The 24297-nt window shown below is 48.9% G+C and overlaps 1 protein-coding gene across 4 annotated transcripts in view; it reads right to left on the reverse strand.

The window, feature by feature from the left end:
* CAMTA1 (calmodulin binding transcription activator 1) overlaps positions 1 to 24297 on the reverse strand; it is a 653161-nt gene that overhangs the window by 15227 nt on the left and 613637 nt on the right. Inside the window, exons 10-22 of one of the 4 annotated variants that reach the window (XM_033156532.1) lie at positions 24015 to 24149; positions 18203 to 18351; positions 16855 to 17051; positions 15644 to 15722; positions 14989 to 15304; positions 13543 to 14057; positions 11420 to 11607; positions 10319 to 10565; positions 9467 to 9538; positions 7976 to 7996; positions 5665 to 5858; positions 4353 to 4427; positions 572 to 602 (exon numbers count right to left, since the gene is read on the reverse strand). In XM_033156532.1, coding sequence (XP_033012423.1) covers positions 572 to 602; positions 4353 to 4427; positions 5665 to 5858; positions 7976 to 7996; positions 9467 to 9538; positions 10319 to 10565; positions 11420 to 11607; positions 13543 to 14057; positions 14989 to 15304; positions 15644 to 15722; positions 16855 to 17051; positions 18203 to 18351; positions 24015 to 24149 — 2219 coding nt within the window. The remainder of the gene's footprint in view (positions 1 to 571; positions 603 to 4352; positions 4428 to 5664; positions 5859 to 7975; positions 7997 to 9466; positions 9539 to 10318; positions 10566 to 11419; positions 11608 to 13542; positions 14058 to 14988; positions 15305 to 15643; positions 15723 to 16854; positions 17052 to 18202; positions 18352 to 24014; positions 24150 to 24297) is intronic. The other 3 variants (XM_033156534.1, XM_033156531.1, XM_033156533.1) reach the window with 3 other exon arrangements.

Here is a 24297-nt window from a genome sequence, read left to right on the forward strand (position 1 = left end):
GAGCAGGAAGCTCTCACTCCTTTCTTCCCTCCAGGCAGAAGAGGAGAAAGTCTGTTCAACAAAGCACTGAGGCCTTGTGATGGATGGAGCCTCGCTTTCAGGCTATGGGCAATTTTGTATAGACAGAAGCAGATACCGTCCACAGAGAATGTAGCTAGGTAGGCTCAGTACAGCTGCTACTGGGGGTGGGGGGCAATGGGACAGAGATTTCTGCCCCATTCTCTCTCATTGATCAGCATGCCCCATGATTGATGGACAGGAGTACTCCCTCCCCACCCCTGCTCCGTTCATGCATCTGTAACAGCTACTGCAGGTAGTACGAAGCAGCGGTGTTAGTAACCGCAACAGTTAGCTGTGGCATGGTCACTTTCCCCGATTCAGAGAGAATTCAATGGATGTGAAACTTCATGGTCATCATCTCAGCTGCAGCCCCATGCAAGCAAGCAGAAAGCAAAGAGAGAGAGAGACATATATATATATGTGTGTATATATGTATATATATATTGTGAGATATATATAGATATATCATTTTAAATGGAAGAGAAACAGTCCAGCAGGCAGCTAAACTCACCCTTTTGTACCGCCTATGGTCCACCAGAGGGCTTCAGATGCGCAAAACGATAGCAAAGAGCTATTAGCATATAGATGGCAACAGGTAGACACCTTTTATTCAACAGCTTCAGATCAAGGAAGATAGGCAAGCTGCCTGCTCTGGGGAAGGGAGAGGGAGAGGAGAGGGTGGCCATGGTGGGGGTGTCAGATCTCAGGGGCCAGCTTGCAACAACCTACATGCTGGGAGGGTGAGGTCGGTTGAGTAGCACCATACAATATTGAGCAAAACCCATAGGTGGGTCTATTTTATTGGAGCTGGGTAGGAAGTAGCATTGATGTTCCAAGACCCTCCTTCTCTGACTCAGAAGACTAGAACAAGTTTTCTTAGAAAGACTATGTGATAATCAGAAATAAGGTGTTCCTTAACTGTAACCCCAGGGATATGGTGCGCTACGAACGCAGTGAAAAGTATCCAAGCCATTGTCAAAACCTTGTAACCATCTTGGCTCACTGACCAAAACGTCACTTTCTTACCAAGGTTCAAATTAAGTAATGAAAATCCATTAATCAGAATCAAAATTCTGATTAACATCAGATTCAACAGAAGGGTGCTGGCCACTTTTCCAAAGGGCCCCCTTCCCTTTGCTTCTTGATCCCCATATGCCGTTTTGCCACCTGAGGTGTTTCCTGCTGGAAAAAGCTAGTCATGCCTTATTACTTGTTTCAAAGCCAAACTAGTCATTTGCTGTGCACAGGATGTCAAGAAACACCAGCAGATGGGGCTACAGGTATGACATCTGGACTGCCAATTTGTAACCTGCTACCCCCTGGTGTACATCCTTAAAAAGTACTGTCAAGTTCAAAGCATATTCAGGGCTTATCCAAACTTCCTCTTGTTCCGCTGCTTTCCTCTGGGGAAAACTGCTCTTTAGCACTGAATGGGAGTGCAATTTAGGTTTTCTCTGGATTGACGTTTGCTCTGATTTAGAGCTAGGCAGTGGGTTTTCCGTAGGAAAGGAGTGAGACAAATGGAAGTGTTGATGAGCCCTTGGAGTCGGGCTATCACAAGCTAAAGAGGCTACCACTTTGCTTCGTCTTATCGCCATTTGTCCCTTCCATAAGTTTTTTTTTTGGGGGGGGGTTAAAGTTTTGCATCTCTCCCTCACATATGGTGGGAAGAATGGTACAAAATACACAACCAAACACAGAGGCCATTGTGGGAACAACTCCTATAAACCAGAATGTTGCCAACTAATACATGGGCAGTGGTTATTTTGAAGGTAGTATATACTTGGAGCTCCAAAATCTTTTAACAAAGTCTGTCAAACAAAGGTCCTTTGAGTAAATGGAGCAGAGATGGCAGTACAAGTGAATTAGAATCCAGTTAAACAACAAAAGACATCAGATGAGAAGGGTCTGCTGGATCAGGCCAGTGGCCCATCTAGTCCAGCATCCTATTCTCACAGTGGCCAACTGGATGGTTATGGGAAGTCTACAAGCAGGACTTAAAAAGCAGTCTCCCCTCTTGCAGTTTTCCAGCAACCTGTATTCAGAAGTATTACTGTCTCCAATTGGGGAGGCGGAGCATAACCATACTGGCTATTAGCCACTGATAGCCTTATCTTCCATGAATTTGTCCAATCCTCTTTTTAAGCCATCCAAATTTGTCGCCCTCAATGCCTCCCGTGGGAACAAATTCCATAGTTTAATTATACACTGTCTGAAGGAGTACTTTTGTTTTTCTGTCCTGGATCCTCTAACATCCAGCTTCATTGGATGTCCACAAATTCTAGTGTTACAAGAGATGGTTATTACATCAAGATAATATTGGGTTCTTTTTGTTAGGACTAATCAGAATGGACCAAGCAAACCTTTGAATTCTCCAGAACTCACTGTCCTATTCAGAGTAGACCCACTGAAGTTCATGGGCATGACTAACTAAGGTTCATTAATTTACACGGGCTTACTCTAAAAAGAGCAAAGGCTGTACTGTTTGGGGGCTTCTTAGTTTAGATAACAGAAGAGTAAGAAGTTGGTAGAGATGAGATGGGGTGAAATTAGACAGAAGGTTTTCCTTCCTTCTCCTTCTCTCACAACAGTATAATTTGGGGTTGCTCTGAACTTGGTGGGCAGTAGATTCAGGACAGACAAAAGAAATTACTTTTGACACAGCATGTAGTTAGCTTGTGGAATCTGATTCTACCAAATGTGGCTTCAGTGGCTTTAAGACGGGATCAAGCAAATTCATGGAGGACGAAAAGGCCTGCATTACTGATTTAAATAATGGGTTGTATCTAATGCTAGTCCAACTCGGAGTACACTCAATGAAATTAAGGTAACAAATTGAGCCATGGCTATTAATTTCAATGAGTCTGTTATGAGGAGGGCACAACTCAATAGTTTTAAAACTCATTTCCTCAGTTGTATTTCCTGAAAAATGTGCACACTCATTGGTTGCTATAACCATTAAAGCATATTGGTCTATGACTGAAAAGTGCTTTTATGTGCCACAAAACCTGTTGCTCTCTCTGTGCACATGTGTAAAAAGAAAAGAAAAATCATAGAATATGACTTACTTGAAGACTAAGGAGGCCCATTTCAGCTAGAAGGAGCTGGTAACAATATGATTCTACAGATTCAGCCCCACTGAGTTCAGTGGAGCTTACTTTTAAGTAAGTGGGTAAAGGATTGAAGACTCATTGCCTTGAGCAGTATTGAACTGTTGCTGGGAGCCATGAAGGCATCATACAGACGCTTGTCAACCTAAGACAGCTTCTGCACTTAAGTGACTTCCCACCACCCCAGCTCAAACTGCAGGTGAAGTGCATAATTCCAGCCTAGCAGCAATTCTACCTGAAGCTTGGCTGCCCATTCAAACCCCACAATCTTTGTTGGTTGCATTCATTTGCACTCTGCAGTTTCCAGCATCACCCAACTAGTCCTAAATCTGAAATGACATCCTGGGTCATATGCAGAAAAGCTCTTAGTTCCCCTTCTGTTCCTTCTTAGTGCATCTACCCAGCCACTTTCCTCTTGCCTCCCCTCCTCATGTGCCAAACTCTGAAATTTCAGATGGCCTTTCTTCATCGTGAAGCAACAGGAGCACCCCCTCTACACCCCACTGCTTGGACTGACAGTCCTCTTGGGATGGATCCCACAGAAGCATGTCCTATTGCCTTACCTGGGGGTACCACAGACTTACACTGTCCTGGGAGGGAAACACAGGGGGCTTTTTTGAACCTAAAAAACAATTTCTGCAGACATTGAGCCTGTCAGGAAAGGTGCTGGGTTCCTATTGACCCATGCCCACATCATCAAAGCATCAACCACACAATAAACTGCCAGGGCAGTTTAGTATCTGTTTTTTGAAATGATCATTTAATATTTTTATAAGGTATAGGGAACCACTAATATAAATATACAGTATACATCTGTATATGTTTAAAGGCAGGCAGCTCCCCTGAAGCATGTAAGAGGGTCCAAACCAAGAGCAGATCTAGCAACAGTGATGTTATAAAACCAGATTTACATTGCAGGCAAAGGTTCACGTGGCTGCAGCCAAGAGTGTTGTGCCTGCTTTTGCCTTCAGAGGCCCAAGTCAGCTTCCCATGGACAAACCAACACTCATGATCCAACCAGGCCCCAATCCTCTGGGGAGCACCTGTACTTTGTTTCTTGGCACAACCATTTGCAGCCCCCCATGTGATTGTACCCACTACCTTCCAATCCTTGGTCTGTAGCCCCCAACTAGGAATCTTGGTGAGGGCACACCTAGAAACTGAACGCTGGTGATGTCTCACCTGTGGCGGCAGCGTCGTAAAAAACGCATGATCTTGCGAGCAGCTTGGTCCTGCTTCTTGGTGAGCAAGCTGCTTCTGCAAGACAGGAAGGAAGGAAGGAAGGAAGGAAGGAAGGAAGGAAGGAAGGAAGGGAACATCAGGGTCCAGGAGATACCAAGGAGGAAGTGGGGAAGGGAAAAGGCCATCTAAGTAAGTGGTAGTAGAGCATCTGCTTTCAATGCTGAAGATCTCAAGTTCAATCCTCCAGTTAGGCTGGGAAAGACTCTTTCCCCCTTTCTGGAACCCTGGAGAGCCTCTGCCAGTCAGTGCAAACAATACTGAGCTATATGGACCAACTGCCTGCCTGTGGTATATAGAGCAGCTTAATGCTCCTATGAGAGAGACTGTCCAAGCTGATGACTAAAAACTTTAGCACTTTTACTCATAATAAGGGAGGCTGGCCGACAAAACACTCCATGTATTATTATTTTTTTGCTAATGTTTCTTTTTATTTTGTCTGTTTTACTCTCTCTCTCTCTCTCTCCTTTCTTTTTTATTGTCCCTTTCTTTCTTTTGTTTCTATTCTTTGCTTTTCTTCCTTTTCTTCTTTCTTTGGAGTCATATGTTTGGAGCCTTTATTAAGGTCCAAAGACTGTATACTGATGGGGTGGTCGATGGTCAATGGAGGACCCTGGGTGAGAGAGAGGGAAAGGTTGGTTTCTCAGGGGTGAGAAGCTGGGAGGAGAAACGAAAGATCCCAGGTGAGAGCTAGGAGGAGCTGCTGTCCTCTGTAGGTGGTAAAGGCTAACAATTAATTTTAAGTGAGGGCTCTGTATTCTACTTATTCAATGTGTACCTTTTGTAGTTGCAATTTTATTGTATTAGAGAAAATTTTAAGAACTATAAACAACCAAAACACTTTATGAACATGGGCCTCCTTCCTACAAGGCCTCCTAGCATTAGAAAGCCCCCACCTATCTGAGCTGCCCTTTTGTCTGCCCTTCTTCGCCCATCAGTGCCCCTGTCTTTCTTGGCCCTTCCAAATGTCAGCTGGCAGGCACTCTTCGGTAACAGATGCAGAATCATGAATTCTGAGAGCAATAATATTTGTTCCTATGCATTTGCTTGATTCATCGGGGTGGGGTGGGGCAGAATCTAGGTTGTGCATAAGCATCAACCTCTGCCTTACACCCCCATCCATCCATCCATCCATCCATCCATCCATCCACTCTGCCTGATATCAGCTGGCAAGTCAATGTGGGTGGGGAACTGCCCAAGATCAGTGAGGACTAGCCCCATGCCCTGTCTACCTTCTCCAGCATGCCCACCTCACCTGAGCTTCTGCTGCACGAGAGCAGCCGTCCTGCGACTTTGTCTCCTCTTCCCACATTCCTTGTAGCTGCGGTAGAACTGCTGGATTAGGACAGCAGCTCTCCGGCTCTGCTGGAATTTCTTCTGTTCGTAGTAGCTTCGGAATTTGCTCTGGATGAGGATGGCAGCTTGTATCATCTTTTTATAAAGTGCATACTGCAAGGGGAAGAGAGAGAAAGAGAGAGAAAGAGAGAGAGAGAGAGGCTGAAGCACTCCCAAAGGCAAAAATAACAGTCACTCAGGGGAAAATCCAGAGATGGGCACAGAAGAATTTCACTGCAGTAACAGAAAAAGTGCCCTCCTGCTTTTACTAAGCAGGGCACATAATAGGGGGGAAGATTGCATCTATAAATTCTATTCCTTGTTACCCTTAACTCCCCTCCCCTGCACTAGTTCACCACACAAAACAGCTCAATCCCTTGAGGACGGCCAGCTGAATATGCAAAAAGGCTCTGCCCTGAAAATGCAGAATGTATCTCAATGCAATGTGGATCACCTGTGGCAGGCCTTCCACACCTGTTAGTCATCTCTGGATGGTGCACATGTATGTTCCACAAACTGGAAGCTGACTGGACTGGGACTTTTAGAAAATATTAATGTCTCCCAATTACGAGTGCTTTCTATGGACAATGACAAAAATATTTCAATTACTCCTTAGAGCATGGGGAAAATGTTTTTTTTTTTTAAAAATTAATCTGCTCTAAGACTTGGTTTCCATTTACTGTGCATGTGTAAGAGACAGAGAAAGCACACAAACCTGCACATTAGGCCAAATACTTCACCAATTTTCAACCTGATAGTGGGCTGATTCAAACATCATGCTATGCAGTTGGTCACATTTAACATGAATGAGCAGCATCCATTGCAAGGGTGGACAACATTTCCAGCTCCGTGGGTCAGGCCCCCATGGAACAACTTCGACAGGTAGGTGAGGACAACCCACATGTCAATCAAATGATGTCATAATGATGCCATATGGGTTATCCCACTTGCCCCGGGGAACCTCTGTACAAAGTGGTCTGCAAGCCCTAAGCAGCTGATCCAGCAGGCTTTCATTCTCTCACCCAACAGCTGATGCACAGGAGAGCTGATGCCTGTTTTCCCTTGGCATTGTACAATTAGGGTTTCCAACCTGCCTGGCGTCAAGAGGAACAAGCCATGAGCCTTGGCTTAGTATTATGTGCAAATCAGCGCCACACAGAAAAAGTGGGCTTTGTGCCTACTTGACACACAAGGCTTGCCACCATGCTAGACTGGGCCAATGGATGATCTGGCCCCTACTCTGTCTGACACATGGGTCACTGAATGGGGAAGCTGGACAAGATGAAGCTGCCACTCCTTGTTTCCTGGCTGCATAAGCTACCTCTTGGGGGTAGAGTGCCTCTAAATCAGCAAAGTGTACAGAACAGTTGGTGTTTCTGACTGAGGAATCTCTCCCCCTGCTCTACCCTAACCCACCGCCAAATTGTGCTTGAACCTCCCCCCCCCCCCAATTGCCAAATCTGCACTGCTGCCAAATGATGTTCTCTCTCAATTCTCCTAATCAAGGAAGCAAACTGGTACCTTCTCCATATGGGGAGCAGTTTAGGGGGCCACCACACTTGTAGGTGAAGAAGAAGGTGCTGGGAAAGAGGGGTTAGGAGAGGACTCAGGCCCCCATTGTGGCCCATCCATGGCAAATTCTGTGTGCCTGTGAAATGGTAGGAATGGAAGGCCAGTGTGCCAAACTGGAGGTGGGCTTCCAGGGACCAGACAACTTCCCTGAATTTTCAGCTTTCATTTTTAAATTAAAAAGCACCTAGCCCGCTTCACTTATATAAGCTTAAAGGAAAATGGGCAGGCTGTCTCTGAGCCAGTTTCTTTCCCTGCCGTCCAGAGCTTTGGCCATTGAGTGCAAAAACATACAAACGAAAAAGCTAAGCAAATTAAATTAAATTAGACTTCATGATTTTAACAACTTTAAATTTAACCTATTTAGCTACTTGTAGAAGTCCTTCCTTGCTTTGCAGTGATTTGCGGTCTCTCCCTCCGGCATGCACCCCAAGTGTAACTCCCTCCCCAGCAAATTCTGTGGTGCCAGGTAAGGCCCTGAAAATGTGCCCCTTTCATAAGGGACAGGTTGCCATTCATAACAAAGCAGGACTGCTGGCATGCACACTCCACAGCAGGATGCGACCCACGTGTGCTCTAGCAAAATGGTCAGACCCTCTCCTTGGCTTGCAATGAAAGTGAAAAGCTCATGAGCCCAAATGCTGGGCATTTTCAGTCATTACCTTCAAGGCTATCCAAGTAAGCTTGGGAGGGGGAGAAACAGAAAATACAAGATTAACGTTCAACGGCCTGCCATGTCAGTCATCATCAGCACAGAGTGAGGGGCTCTGCCTCCTTAGGAGGTCTGGGTGCCTCCAGAAGAGATTCTATCAAAGCAAATGGGTGCTGCTGGAAGCCAACAGCCACATTCAGGTTCACCCACAACAGGGAGGGAGGAGGGTGTGCAGTTGCTACTGCAGCAGCAGCAATTTCCTGGGGAGTCCTGCTGTGGGCTGAATGTAAGATGGCTGGGAAAGGGCTCTTTGCTTGGGAGCCTGCAGAGTTGAGCTTTACCAATTTCCTCAGAAAAAACTCTGCCATTGGTGGTTGAGAACTCAACCTAAATATGTGGGCAACTGCCAAGCCTCTGAAGGAAGCCATTCCTCAGCTTTTTTTTAAGGGAGATTCTCTCTCTCTCTCCTGCCTTGAAAGTTAAACACCACAGCAATACCCCAACTTTATTGGCTATTGGGGACAGCTGCAGCAACATAACATGGAAATAAACCAGCTCCCACCCTCTCTTTGTGGTGAATCTCAAGCAAAACCAGTAGTTGACAATGGCTAGGATCCAAAGTGCTGTGCACACTTTAGAGTCCTCCTCATAACCTCTGCTGCTCTACATGATGACACCACAGCACGAAGCATGGCAGTTTGGAAACAAAAGCAGGGTGCTGGCGGCTACAGTAAATACAGCTACATACTTGATGTATGCAACACCTCAAAAAGTACCATAATCTCAGGGCTTCAAGGCAAAAAAAGGCCATCAACGTATGTTCGAAACTGTTCCTGGGCTGTTCAGATGGCAGGGTGGGGTGAAGATTGCTGAACTGAATGGGGTTGGGGACTAGCATGTCAGACAGATGGCTAGCATGTCAGACAGATAGCAGATTTCCTAAAGTCCTGCTTATACATTCCTTTCCAGATAAAGAGGGCCCTGCCTTCCCTCACAACCTATCTGGCCCATTAGCTCCCACACCTTGCCACCACCTTGAATCTATACATTTACTCAAATACAGAAAAATGCAAGTTAAGCTTCCATGCACATATTTACAGAAGTTTGACTCAACACACTGATCTGGGGGATTACTCTGAGGCTTCAGGTGGAGGAAAGGATGAACAGGACTGAGGTCTAGCAAGCTTTTTTTAAAGGTGTCATGCTATTGAAGCCCACCCCAACCCGTGGTCTGAAATGGTGCTGAAACTGTTTGACCACGCCATGAGCTGTTGGACCAGAAGGCCTCTCTCTTTGGGATGCTTAATTTTTTCACAAGAGGTGTGAGGCAAAGGAAGCAGGAGTAACCCAGGCTCCCTCACTTGTGGAGGCTGAAAATTGGGCACACTCTGTCTTTGAAACTTCTGAAGTAGCTCTCTGCTGAGTTGCAAGAAACAAAGCAGTCCAGGGTGGCTTCTCACACTTGCCTGAGGGTACCAAGATAAAGCCATCTGCAGCTCACCTGTTTGTATTTCCGGTAACAACGCTGAATGACAGCAGCGGCCACTTCCTGTTGCTCCCGGAGGGGGCGTCCCTGCAAGGGAAGGGGACAAATGGTAGAGGGAATGGGACTGCAAGCAGGACCTGAGTGCTACAGCACACAAGTGCAACTGTGTCAAGGTTGTAGATTATTCCCTGAATACCTCAGAGAAGCACCCTGTGAGAACTGGAACTCAAAGCATGGAAAGAAGTGTGGCAAAGAACATCAGGCTGCCCAATGCAGAAGCATCTAGAGCATCACCTGACACAACCATGAAGTGCATTTTCCTGCTCCTGCCAGTGGCAGCTCATGTTTTGTAGTGGGGAAACAAACACTACAGGAGAACATAGAACAAACTAAACAATACAAAATCGAAAATTCTTTCTAGTAGCACCTTAGAGACCAACTGAGTTTGTTGCTGGTATGAGCTTTCGTGTGCATGCTCATACCAGGAACAAACTCAGTTGGTCTCTAAGGTGCTACTAGAAAGAATTTTCGATTTTGTTTTGACTATGGCAGACCAACACGGCTACCCACCTGAAACTAAACAATGTATTTGCAGCATCAGCAGTGGAGGAGGGCACCTCCCTTGAACCTTCCTGGGCCATTTTTGTTGCTGCCTCCTTCAACACATGCAGGGGCAGATTGGACAATCATGTGCCAAACACCAGCCCTGGGCTTCCACTTCACTTGCCACTGTGCTCTAAAATAACTTCTTTCTGTCAGCTGGCATCGGAGTGCCACTGATTCCCAAGGGAGGTTGGGAGACTTCCACGCACCCCTGATGCCATCTCCCTGCACCCACCCCTACCAACAGTGACTTCTGCCCTTCACCTTGTATTTCCTGAAGACCGTCTGGACCAGCTTGGCAGCCTCGTAGAGCTCTCTCTGCTCGTGATCGGAGAGGGTCAGCTGCGCAAACTCGTTTTCGACTTTCTCGCTGGTGGAGGCGCTTAGGAATTCTGTCCAGTCTGTTGCCGAAGGGAGGCTGGGCTTCTCAAAAGCCATTTCATTGACTGGTGAGCTTGCAGGGCTCAGGCTGGTGTTGGAAGAAGGGGTCAGGGGTCCAATGTACAGGCTTCTGCAAAAAGAGGCACCGGGGAAGAGGGTCATAGCTGCACAAACACCAATACATGCTGGCTGGCTGGAGACAAATAACAAATCCAGGATCTGGTTCAGATTAAGGGTGGGGAGAGACAAGTGAGTTGGTCACATCCGAGCCATACAGTGGAAGCACAGTTTCCCCAAAGAATCATCGGGCTGTAGCTTACCTCCTTACACAGCTATGATTCCCAGCACCGTTAAACTACACTTCAGAGGGTTCTTTATTTGGGAGGCGGTGTTAACTCATTGACCAAAATACCATTCTCACTCATGGACTGGACCATGATGGCAGAGGTGCTTCAGCTGGTTCATGACTTAGTGCTGTGTTTCAGGTCAGGGAGAAGACGCTCACCCTCTCTGAGGCAAGGGTTAAGTCTTGGTGACCCAGAATGTGCCAACCCTTGTTGAAACAGCATGAAAACATGCTGCAAGCTTACTATTTAGCATTCCAGTGATGTTTATTTCACAGTACAGTACTTGAGGGTTAAGGGTTGAAACTTTGTTGTAACTAGTTAACTTGCTCCACACCCAGTGAACCTGAATGGAACCTGTTTCAGGGGTGTTCTGAACCTTTACTGGCTTGACTCAGAAAAACAAAGTGGATTAATTTTAGCTGCTGTAACCCAAAATTCAGAAATGAACTAAAGCATCTAACAGCTGGGTACTGGGTAGGAGATTTCCCCCCCCCATATGACAGCATCAGCAGCAACAAGGAGCCCCCCTCTTGCCTGGTGGGTTTTCAATTTCGCAAGGTGAGGGCCAGAAAAGTCAATATGGGCCAGCGGGCATCACAAGCTCGACCAGTCCTGGTAATAATACAAGCCCACAGACCTTATTTGAGCAGCACTTGGTAAATGGTCGACATCTGCGAGGTAACTGGCCAGCCAGCTCATTGAAGTGCTAATGGTGGCGCTCTCCGTCCTCTCGGCTGGTGGCGCCTCCATTGGCACAAAGTTTTCCCGCTTGATCCTCTCTGGGGTCGCTTCGATGATGTGCTCTGCCAGAGTCATCATGGTCACCTGTGAAGTGAGAAGGAAAGGTTTTCAGGGGCACGTGGGTGGAGGCAAAGCGAGAACAGCACTTCTCACCACCTCCCTTCCTGTCGGGTCCGAGAACCTGCTCCTGTCAGACCGAGGAGGAACGCTTTACATAAAATGCTTGTGCTTGGGTTTTGAAGGTAAAAAGTATTCTGCAATTGGCAAAGGTCAAGGCCTTGTCCCATTACAGGACGTTGCAAGCCTGTTTAGCAGTAGCTGGTGTTGACAAGAGAATCTTATTATGCTTGGTTCAGGTAAATTCATTCTGATTGGTCTGTGTGGCTGACAGCACTCTGATTGGCTGGAGATTCTCGTCAGTTGGGAATTAAACGTCAGTTGGGCCCCATTTGCCCTTTACATTTAAACCATTTTAAAGTGTCATGGCTTCACTCAAAGCATCATGGGAACTGCAGCTTGTGAAGGCTGCAGAGAGTTGTCAGAAGACCTATTCCCCTCCAAGGGCTATAATTCCCAGAATAGTTTAAGAGTCAATTCCTCTTCCCAAGAAAACTCTGGGAATTGAAGCTCTTTGAAAGAGGGAGAAAGGGGTGTCTTAATAACTCTCTTCACTTTTATCAAACTTAACAGTTCTCAGGATTCTTTGGGGGAAGAAGCTATGCCTGTTTAAAGTCACATTCTGGTGCTTTAAATGTATCATGCAGGTTGGGTTTTAAGAAAGAGTCTGTTGAATTTTGACAGTTGAGGGAAACGGGGAGTCGATAAGAGGTGTGTGAAGAAAAGACCAGAGAAAGAAAGCTGAGGCATAAATACTATTGCCCAGTGTGTTATTAATACTCATTTGATGACAATGAAGGGAAGGGAGTTAGCTTGAGAGGCTGCCCGGTGTCAAGGTCTTCCCACAAGCGGGTTTTTGAAGTTGACCAAACAGCCAGGAGTACAGATTGCTCCCAGGAGCTGGAGTGAGTGGTGGGCAAATTTGTCTGTGGTGGATGCTTAGGGAATTTGGGTTGAAGTGAAAGAGGCTGGGGTCAGCAACAGCAGCACTTCGTGAGCCTTCAGAAAGTGTCAACAAGCACCTTTAAGACCCCTGTGCAAATATCCTTATTTCCCTCATGCACACAGCATTCCCCTTAAGACACCAGCCATCTTAGGAGTTCATCCTGTCTCTAGTGTAAATGTCCACTTCACCCCTAAGCTGGCTATATCATCAGCTACTAGGAGGTTTTGAAAGCTGTTCTGAGTGTGTTGGTGGCAGCAGGAAATGAAAGCAGCACAGCTACCCAAACCTGTGTTTATCATACAAGCAAGGCTGAGGGAATTGGGTTCCCTGATAGGGCTCATAGTCAGCCATAAAAGCAGAGCCTCCCAGGCCCTCAGAATAGCAAGGAGGGGTGACATGGAAGTTTTTAAATGGTCAGGGAATGTTGCCTGACCCACCTTGGCCTTTTTTGCTCTACTGAGGACCACATGCAGTGGTGGGCAGACCCCTCACCCTCCTTTACACTCACATAGCTGCTAATAGACACCCATTCTTTCCTCCCATCCTTATTTATTTCAAGTGTTTATATTCCAGGCCAGGTTCAAGGTTCTTCTGCTGATACACAACACCCTGAGCAGCTTGGGCCCAGGGTACCTTAAGGACTGTCTGAACCTTCATATATCCCAGCCTGATCACTGAGATTATCCAGGTGAGCACTGCTAGTTGCCCCCCATGTTACAGAAGCCCTATGGGCCTCAACCAAAAATTGGGAGTTTAAGTGCAGCAGGTTCCATGCTGTGGAACACTCTTCCAGCAGAGATTTGGCAATGGCATTCTCACTTCCAGCTTTTTCATGAAGTTTTTTTTAATGTTTAAACTACCTCTTGCATAGCTAGTCATTTTAATGATTGTTTTGTTTGCAGTGCTTTTGATATTGGACGGTTCACTCCCCCGGTGTGTGTTTTATGAAGGCTCACCTGCAGGTCATCCATGTGATGCAAGCAGTCCTCACTTTCTGTGCCGTCCCGGAAGGAGAGGAGCTCTGCGTCAGCCACCTCCCGCTCCGCCATCATCAGCACGCTCATCTGCTCCCGCGGATGGAGCTGCTGGGCCCCTGAGTCCTTCCCCAGTGCCAGCCCCTTGGGGCTGCCTGCCACCTGCATCGCAGGCACGCCAATATACGCCTCCTTTGGGCTCCACTTGGCCCCTGCCTGTGTGCCGGAGCTGTGGTAGCCAGCTACTTCGGAGACAAGCTCCCGCGCATAGTCCCGCACCCCATGCCTGGGGCTGATTGTCTCTGGGAGGGATTGCTTAGCACTGGAGCTTGGCTTCCGGGCACTCGGCTGCTCCAGGCTCAGGGCGGTGGAAAGAAGCTTCTCCTGCCGAGCAGAGAAGTAGTCGGGGTTCAGTTTGTGTTTTTTGGGTGCAGGGTACTCCTTCTGGCTCTCACTGCTGTAGTAACTGGAGGGTTCGGACCGGGGCCGCCTCAGCTCTGGAATCAAACAAAAGACAAGTCAGGACTCAGCCATGCGAGTATGCATGTGCATGCGCTGCTCCCATGAAATGCGCCCTGCGTCCACTCTGCCAAAGGGACCATGAGGCTCTGGAGGCCTGGCAAGCAAGTGCCCAAGGTGGGGAACAGCAGAGCACCTCTGCATCAGCTCTGTATGGAGACGCACACAGGCCCCCTCCTTATGACAGAGGGGGCAGGCACCTTAGTTTCCCCACATATGTGAATAGCACCCCTGTGTAAAAGGGCACATTTGGTGGACACTGTTGGGAGGGAGCAAAACGGGTCTCTAAACTGGCCTCATCCTAAGTCTGTTTCTAGATCATAGCAGGAAGGCAAGGGTCTAGTTGTGATAAACCAAGAAGACTCAATCACCTGCACAGGAGGAACAGAACTCATTAAGCTAGGGTACATAGGGGGCCTTGTGCCTGTGTTCTGCTGCTGCACTGGTTCTTCCCTCCTCAGTACCAGATGCCAGGGGTAAAGTAACCATAGCTGCCCATTCCATATAAACCAGGAAACCATGGTTGCCAGGGCTGGCACAAACCAGGATCTGAAACCACAGTAGAAGTTTGTCTCAAAACCTGGTGTGCCCCCACCCTAGTAACCAGCATTTCCTGGTTTGGACAGAAAAGGAAACAATGATTAACCCAGGAAGTCTTCATGGTGTGCAGCAAGAGCAGGAGAGAGAAGTGGATGGAGCCAGCAGGTAGAAGTTTGTGCGTAGCTCAGCTTATTGAGCCAGGATACTGACGTCCAAAATTAGCCACTGTGTGATCATCCTAAGTTTCTGGGAAACAAATGAAGGAGGAGGAGAATGGGCCAAACCTTTTCTCCAAGGAATGTGATGGAGGCCTTTAAAACAAACAAACAAACAAACAAACAAACAAACAAACCACACCAAACATCCTACCTGTATTGGAATTGGAAATCACGGTGACTCCCTTCTGGGGCTCCTGAGAGGCTACCATCTCACTGTGCCACTGGGCGATCCAGTTCTCACTGCTGGGTTCCTCATGCGAAGGACAGGGGATCCGGGGGGTTTGCCTGAGTTGGGCTTGCTCCTCCCGCTGCAGGTGCTCGAGGCACTCAGCCAGCTTCACGTGGCCCCGAGAACGAGCAATAGCCAAGGGGAGCCTCCCGAGGGAGTCGGGGATGGAGATAGCGCGGCGGTCCCACTTGTAAAGGACCACAGCTGCATCCATGTGGCCCAGTGCACATGCCCACATCTGGAAGAAAAAAGAGGTTGGGTGGGCAAGGAAGAAAAGAAGAGGGGACTGTGGCAGAGTACAGGACCCACTCACAGAACTATCTGTTTGTAGGCTTGTCAAGTTTTGGTGTGTGCACCATAGGACAGCTCCATTGTTTCACATTCAAGTCTCTTGGAGTTGGACACAGCTTGCAAGCCTACACTATCGCATATGCTCAGGGAAAGGGAGTGGCATGTTAAGGATGCAAAACTTGTGCAAGGATCCCAATGGAAAACTCATACCACCCTCTCCCTGGTTACCACAAGCTGCAAAGAAAAGCGACTTTGAACACCTCGTGGGCAGGGCAGGGCTACTTACCAGCGGCGTGCAGGAGAAATGATCCACGTTCAAGGGGTCCACTTCCAGCTCTAGGTCGATGCTGTCAGCATGCTTGGTCCTGGGGGCCCAAGAAGGAGAGTAGTCATTTGTGGCTGTTTACTCAGGGGAGGGGGGGGGAATCTTTCCCTCAAAGAAAATGTGGGTGGCAGCTTGACGGTGGTGTTTTTTTTTTAAGTTACTTGCAAAAAAAAATTGTACTTTTGAGTTACATATTGAAGAGGGGGAAATTACAAACTAAACATCCTTCCTAGCACCCCCCCTTTTACCCCACCTAAAGGCATAGTTTAGATCTAAATAATAACAGTAAAGTTTGTATAAGCACTGGAGTGGAGAGAGTCTGAAGGTTGCAGATGTCAATATAAACAAAAATGTTTTTTATAGTTGTTGTTTTTTTAAACAGAAAGTGCCATTTCCCAAATTACACTGTACTATTTTAATACATTTAAACATTTTGTTTCTTTCCAATTTCTGGCTAGCAATGTTCTTGCTGCCATTTACTAAACCTTAGTTCATCTCCACTGAATACACCTAACAATGCTATTTCTAGTGGTTTCTTTCTTCTTCTTTTTTACAGGTTTTCCCAGTATTTTTGTTACTTCTATAAATATTTCATCCCAGAACTGGGCAACTTTGACACTTTACCACCACATGTGTGTGAAGGAACCATGAACTGGACATCCCCTGTAGCAAGCAGCTGAGTAGGATTTTAGTGCCTTTTTAAAGGCATTAAATGTCATTTTTTGTATTATTTTCAAAGAATTTTATTTTAGTCTTGCAGAATTTGTTTTACAATGATTTTTCTCCCATAGCTGCCCAATCTTCATCCAAAATAGTTCAATTCTAGACAGTTTCCCACACTCCAGACACACTGTGACTTTCAATCAAGCTTCCCCAAGTGGCAAAGGCCACACACCCATGGTGCTCAGGGATTTAAGAGTTTCTTTTTTTGCTTATTTGGATCCAATAAGAGATTGCACCCATGTACTGTGAAGATACAGTTACCACAGCAATGGGAGGAATCATTTGCACAGGGGATAGTCAACTAGTCACTTGAGGGCTTCAACAGCCCTTAAGGGGTTCCTACCAAGTCCCCAGGACAGCCCTGAACACCAGGAGCTGCCTCCTCCTATGTAAGTGGCATAGCCAAGTGCCCACACCCAGAGCCTGCCCCTGCACCCCCAGGCTCTTACCGCCATTTGAGGAGAGTCTGGATGAGGGTCGCATAGCCCTGGGCTGCTGCCAGGTGCAGGAGGGTCATCCCCCGGAAGGTCTTGGAGTGGATGAGGTGCTTGGATTTGGCCCAGCAGGCCCTGCTCATCATCTTCTCACACACAACCACCACACGGCTCTCAAAGCAGTTCCCCAAGGTGGCTGCCCCCGAGACGCACTGCAAGGGAGAGATGCGCTGGGCTCAGGGGCTAGCTTTCAGGAGAGCAAGTCAAGCAGTGTGGGCAGAGAGAGAGAGCAGAGTCTAAGGCTTCTTAATGGATTTTGCCATGAACAAATGACAGCTTGAAGGGGGGAAGAGTCTGTCCTCAAACAGCTGGGGCTTGTTGGCTCTGTGCTATGAATGGGTCGTGTCCCTCAAACAAGGGAAAACACAAGGAAGTGCAAGTCTGAGCTAGTGAGAAAGGACCAAGCTGCCAGCTAGGACACTCCCTGTGCTTGTCTTCAGGACCATTTCAGCCTTCCCCAAGAATACAGCTGGGAAGGGCCCAGGGAGCTAATGCGGAAGATACTCTGGTTGTTGTTGTTGCTTTTTTTTAAGCCTATGCATTATTTTCCCTCTTCAGAATGAGCAACCAATTACACTAACTACAATATTTCTGAGCATTTTAGCTTCTTTAATTTCTACATAGTAGCACATATCTCTCCTTACTCATTGTCTTCAAGGGGAAATTGATAAACTGAAGAAGGTCCATAGCTCAGTGCTAAAGCAGCTGCTTTGCATGCAGAAGGCTCCTGGTTCAATTACCAATGGCATCTCCAGGAAAAAAAACAACCTCCCTGAAACTGTGGAGAGCCACCAACAGTCAAAACTGAGCTAAATGAACCAATGGTCTGCATTTTGCACCCAAAATGGACTGTGCATCTTCTTCATCAACACTGAACATAGAAGATAAATAGGAATCTGCGTTTTGCTGAGTCTGACCATTGGTCCATCTAGCTCAGTACTGTCTACACTGACTGGCAGCAACTCTCCAGGGTTTCAAGCAGGGGACATTTCCAGCCCCACCTTGGAGATACCATGGGAGATTGAGCCTGGAACCTTCAGCATAAAAGGAGGGGCTCTACCAGTGACCTACGGTGGCTGGCCCAGCATCATGGAGCACAAAGCCTCTACCTTAAATGTTCCCCTCCTCCCAGTTTGTGCTGGTGGTTTTTTGTTTTGCACCACCAGCAGCCACTTCAAAGCCAAGAGGGAGGAGGAAGCCTCTCTAGAGTGGCACAAAAGACTGAAGAGACTGCAAAAGCCTCTTGAACGTAAAGTACTCCTGTGGGGCACCCAGGAACACAGCCAGGGGGCTCAGCATGTACCTGTGCTTGGCTACCTCCATTGCCGCTGCCGTTGCCCCCACCACCACCTACGCCTTGCTTGTGCTGCTGCTGCTGGGACCCAGTCATTTCGGCCATCCTCCGCTCCATCTGCTCAAGTCGCTCCAGGATAGACATCCTGAACTGGTTCTCTGCGGCAACACAGGAGAGAAACAAAGAGAAAGAGTGTGAATCAGAGAGGTATCCCCATTCCCGCCATGGGGAGCAAAAGCAAAATGGGAGAGGCAAGCCACTGTCAAAAGGGTCCCAAGTCTTCAGAAGTCTGTAACCACAAGGATGTGTGTGAAGGAATCTGGGGGGAATCAATATGCTAGCAATTCTTCTTCTGCTCTTTTGCATCACACTGTCCTGCTTCTGAGTGCTTTCTTGGGTTTTCTCAACCACCCAAAACAGAATCAGCTTCTGTATTTAAACATTCTAAAAAAGAAAGCAATGCATGCCCAGGGTCTTTGGCCCTGTTGGCACCTTCCAATGGATAGACCCAACAACAGCTAGCAGGCATGTAGGCTAAATGGGACCTCCAGGTCGCAGGAGTTTATCTTTGGACACCAAGGCACTGAGGACAGCCAGCTTGCATCCTTCCAAAGGCCTCAGTGAAACAGTGAGGAACCTCAGGCCTAGGAGACTTGTGCAGCCCTCTTGGTGCATCTGGCACCAAAAGGGCCCCACATAAGTCTCTGCACAAGCCACACCCACCACTGACCCTACTCTGCACTCTCAGGATGCTTCTGCCCTTGAAATGTCACAATGCATCTTGCTTGCCCAGATTTCATGTAGAAACCCTTCGGCCAACCAATGTTACTTTTGAGTCACTGACTCTGCTTCTCTCTCGGGTGGGGGAATAGGAAAGGAATTATATATAGGGTACTACCGTGTTTCTCCTAAAATAAGACACCGTCTTATATTTTTTTTCGCTCAACAAAACACAGTATGGCTTATTTTCAGGGGATGTCTTATTTTAACCGTGTCGCATCGGTACGCTGCATAGCCACGCCTCTCCAGGCTGTTTTAATGGGAGGTACCATGGCACTATGGCTTATTTTCGGGGTATGGCTTATTTTTGGGGAACGGCTTATATTTCGCAAATGCATAGAAATCCTGCTATGGCTTATTTTATGGCTATGTCTTATTTTAGGAGAAACAGGGTAGTGCCTTCGGAAGACTGACACTCAAATGCAGAATGCAGCTGCTGGATTGGTGTGTGGGGCAGCCTCAAGGGGCCAAGCATCACCAGTCCTGAAAGTGCTGTCCTAGCTGCCCAAAACAGCCAGGACCCAAGTACCGACCCCCTGCAAATATCAACCATCTCAAGCCCTACAATTGGCGCTGCCACTTCTGGTAGTTGCTCAACTGGCACTGACCAGCAACAGGGCCCCTTTGGTGGTGGTTCCCCATCTGTGGTTCTCCCTGGTGAGATGCCTCTGTCTCTTTCAATACTAACATTTAGGAGGAGTTTAAAAACATTTCTATTTGATAGCTGAGAAATTCTGATTCCAGCAAGCTTGAAATTAGCTGTGGTTTTCAGATGTCCTTAATTGCTTTAAATAAGTTTCATCTTATTTTTAACTGCACTGTCTTCCTGCTTTGTTGTTTGCCTCCCTGGGATCTTGGTGGTGCTGGGGGACAGAAATTTGACAAGCGAATAAATATAACCTAGTTGGCCACTCCCCTACCCCAGATTCTTCCAGGCATCACCCACATGTTTGAGGGCTTAATATCTGCAGCCTGGAGGGAAAGGACCTTGCTGTACAGCATAATTATAGAATGAAAGAGTTGCAGAACATCTAGCCCAACCTTGTGCAAGGCAGGGATCTGCAACTACAGCACCCATGACAGTACCCTAACAGGATAGATAGAGCACATCACCCCCAGAGGCTGCCTTGCTTCCACAGTGGAACAGCTTGTACCATGAGGGTATTCCTCCTTCCCATTTGCACCCTTGGCCTTTGGGCCTGCCCTCTGGAGCAAGGGAGAGAATCCATGTGCTCCACCTTAAATTGTGGTCATCAAGTGATGAACCTGCCTGGGGGAAAACCAGATCTCTAATACCCCACAATGAATCCAGCTGGGGACTGAGATCCCTGACACTGTCAGATTTCGATGGGGGGGGGGTACTCCCTCTCTTGGGATTTCGCTCCACTTCCAGGGTGGCAAACCAAGACAGGAGGTTCCACAGGCCACCTCTTCGGGCTGAGTAGCCTATTTTGGGGGAGCACAGTTTGCAAAAACCACCTGCCCGCCAGCTGTATACTAATCACACTATTGTCTAAAAAGCGGCCCCGAGGGTCAACCAGTTCAAGGAGGCCTGGCACTTCCTTGGGGCGAGGGGCGGGGCAGGCTTCACCACATTCTTGCTCCAAATCACTTTCTCTCCCTGTCCCCCGCATTTCAAAATAAGTTTTCTTACATTTCGGACGCCCCGAGGGAGAGGTCGCCGCTGCTGCTGGCGGTGGGCGTTCCGGAGCCTCTAGGCGGCTCTTCTGTGCCCCCTCCCGAAGTAAGGGATAGCGAGGAACTTCCCTGGGGGGCGGGGGAGAAGAGGGCGCGTTCCTTCCCCACGTGCGGCTGGGAACTTTCCCCGTTCCTCGTCCGAGCCTGGCGCTCCCCTGGAGTCCGCTCCCACCTTCCGCGCGGGCCCCGCGGTGGCGCAAAAAAAGTGGGCAGGGCGGGAGCGAGGCGCACTTACCTGCCAGCCAGCTTACCCGCCCGCGGGTCCCTTCGGACGCAGCCCGAGCGAGCGAGCGAGCGAGCGGCCGGCCAGCCCGCCGGGCTCTTTGGGCAGCCCTCCTTTTCCTTCCCCGCCTCTGCACGGCCAATCCGCAGCGCGGAAAGTGACATCAGCCCCCGCTGCCGCCGGGGAGCGCCCGCTCGCCACACGCGCGCCGGAGCCAATGAGGAGCCGTCGGGGCAGCGCAACAGGTGCCCGGCCCGGGACGCCCCGCGCCGCCGCCGCCGCCCACCTCGCCCGCGGAGCCCAGCCCAGCCCTGCCTTGCCTGCGCCGTCCGTCGCGGCCCCGCCATGCCCGGCCGGAGCGCACGAGAAGGAGGAGAAGGAGGATGCGCTCGCCCCGGAGAGCGAGCGACCTGGCCAGTCTCGCTCGGTCTTGCCGCCGCTCTGCGCCCGCAATGCAGCCGCCGGGGAGGGGGCGCTCCGCATTATGACAAAGCGCGGCTGGAGCCGCCTCCGCGCGGCAACGCCGCCCCCCTCCCGCCGGGCTGAGCCGCCCGCCTTTCCCCTTCGCCGGCCCTGGCTGTCGCCCGTCGCCCTGCAAGCTGCAAGTCGCTATGCCTTGCGCCGTCCTCCTCCCTTCTCCTCCGCGAGCTGAAAAGTGCCCCCCCACCCGGCTTGCCTTCGGGTTGTTTCTGCTGTCCCTGGATTCGGCCTCCCTGCTTCCCCCACTCCCCCCATCCCTGCGGGTGGGCTTTGGCGGGAGTCTCCTCCAACTCTTGTGTCAGGGCACCCGTGAAGCAAAGGGAGGGTCTGCGGCAAGGACGCATGGCTAAACTGGGGTGGGATCGACGTTGGGACGGCCTTCCCTTGGGCAGGCCCCCTTCAGCGTCCGGAGCAGAGCCGGCAAGGCAATCCTCCCCCTTTGGGCATTCCTGCGTTTCAGGGTGTGAAACGCTCCCCATTTTGAAGGCTGCCTCAGGAGAAGATGGGCTCTCCTTGGAACGGTCACCAGCTAAGGATGCTGCTGTTGCAGATCCTGCACTGAGCCAGGCATCACGTGTTTCCAAGGTCCCACCCAAATCTATAATACAACTTGTCTACATCACTCTTAAGAGCGTGGCACTCATACGTGGACACAGTCCTCCAGACCAGGTTGGACTACTGCTAAATAAATTAGAACTATTACTTCCCAGGACTTGGAAACTATGATCCTCCTATTCATGTTGCCTAAAATTATTTGCCTCCCCCCCAGCCATATCACAGTGCTGGCTCATGTTCAGGTTGTAGCTGATTACAATTCTGAGATCCTTTTTACATGTATTGCTGCCAAGGCAGGTTGCCCCCAAAGGACAACAACAACAAAACCTCAGGGTGCACCTCACTAAATATAGAACTTTGCATTTGTTGCTGTAAAATTCTTTTTTATTAGTTTTGGCCCAGTTTCCTGTTTTCTCAAGGTCTGCAGTGATAGTAGCTTTCCCTCACAGTTTTGCATCATTTGCAAATGCTTATTGTGTCTTTGAGCAGCCCTCACGCTTGCAAGGATAGTGGCCTAGCTTTAGCTAAGGCATCGCAGCTATGCTTGGCTATGTAGTACTGTACATCAGATTGCATGATTAAATGAACCTGAGGGATCCTCTGATTAACTGAGCCTTCCCCAAGAAGAAGAAATGTCTGCAGAAGGAGGTCAGAGCCCTTCTTCTCCCCAACAATTTTCCACATGGAAGGTTTGTTTTGGCATGCAGGGTCATTTAGTTACGTGGCTCCCCCATGAAATGTCTGGAGTGATGCAGCCCAGAGACAACTCAGAGCCCCAAAGCAGAGCTGCTTTGCAGGAGCTGCACCTCCTCCCAGGTGTCTCCCTCCCCGGGCAGGTATTCCTCACTGCTAGCAAGTCGGGTTTCCTGGATTTGCTGGAGGTGTTTGAAAAGAAAGCTCCCTGGATTGTCTTTGACCTGCTTTGCTGTTTGGCAGACTTTTATGGCTTTGATTTTTGTCGCATTTGAATGCCCCACCACTAGCCCAGTGCAAACGGAGCCAATAAAATTTGATTAGATGGAATCAGAATGGTGCCCTATCCTCTCCTGTAGGAGAAAGGGGATCTCTGTAGCACCCTCCATCTCTCCCACTCACATCTTTTAGCTTGGTGAGCCTCAGTTCCTCCAGGAAACCTGAGCAGTGCAGTTTCATTATCCCCTATTTCACCCTGTAAGCTACAAAAAATCCAGGTTGCCTGAGTCAGCTGGAGGTGGAACTCTTTGAAGAGTCGCCTGGGAACAATCTGGGTCAGCTTCCCCACCTCCAAGGAAATTAATAGACCGAGCCTCTGGCGAGCATGGCTTTTTCCACACAGGAACAGGTAGCAGGAGAAGCAGAGTCTCTGCCATCCTCCCGCTCATTTGCACAGCCTTCCCCAAGCTGGTGCCTTCTAAATGTTTGGGCTACAACCTTCCTCACATTCCCTAACCACTGGTCATGCTAGCTGCTGGGGTCGCTCTGAGTTGGAGGCCAGCATCAGTAATCTGGAGGGCACAAAGCTTTGGAAGGCTGGTGGATGTGGTGGCCTAGGGGAGGCACTGTTTTTGAAATCATAGAATCATGGAATTGTAGAGTTGGAAGGGACCACTCGGATCATCTAGTGCAACCCCCCCTGCAATGCAGGAATCTTTTGCCCAACGTGGGGCTTGAACCCACAACCCTGAGATTAACAGTCTCATGTTCTACCAACTGAGCTATCCTAGAACTTGTGGCATCCCTGTTACTGATGGAGCACATCTGGGGCTTCAGAGTTCTGAAGTACCCCAGAAACACTTGTGATTGCCCTTGCAGTCACTTCTGGCTCTATACATCATTCTTAGATTCTGGGCTTGCTTTGGAAGGAGATTTATCACTCGGGAGTGCTCCAGAGTAACAGGGGCCGAGACCTGCTGGTGGATGGGCTGGTTAAGGTATCTTTTACAAGACAAAACTGAAGGCAACAGCTCTACTTGCAAGGAAGGGATTCACCAGCGATCAAGCCTGACATTTCCCCCATCTTCAGGAGACTGGAGCCCCCACTCCACAGTCTGACCTCCTGCCCCCAAGACCACCCACCACTCTGGGAGCCATGTTTGCATTTCTCACCATCCAGGGACAGCCAGTCGTGCTGAGAGGAAGGCAAGGGTGGCAGTGCCCGTGCTTTGTACTCAAAGACCACCGAGTTGGAGATGATCTGGTTGTTGAAGGCCACTTGCAGAGTGACGAGCCCCGTGTCATGAGCTGAAAGGCAAACGGAGACGGTGGCTTTTAAGAAAGTGATCCCAACACACGGAAGCCTTCACTGGGCACCTGCAAAACACACCTTTCTCAGTGTGTTGAGGACTGTGGCGACCCCCTCTCCTCCCCACCACCTGCCCTTTCTGGAAGC

Source organism: Lacerta agilis, chromosome 8, assembly GCF_009819535.1.
Source record: "Lacerta agilis isolate rLacAgi1 chromosome 8, rLacAgi1.pri, whole genome shotgun sequence".
Taxonomy (NCBI): domain Eukaryota; kingdom Metazoa; phylum Chordata; class Lepidosauria; order Squamata; family Lacertidae; genus Lacerta; species Lacerta agilis.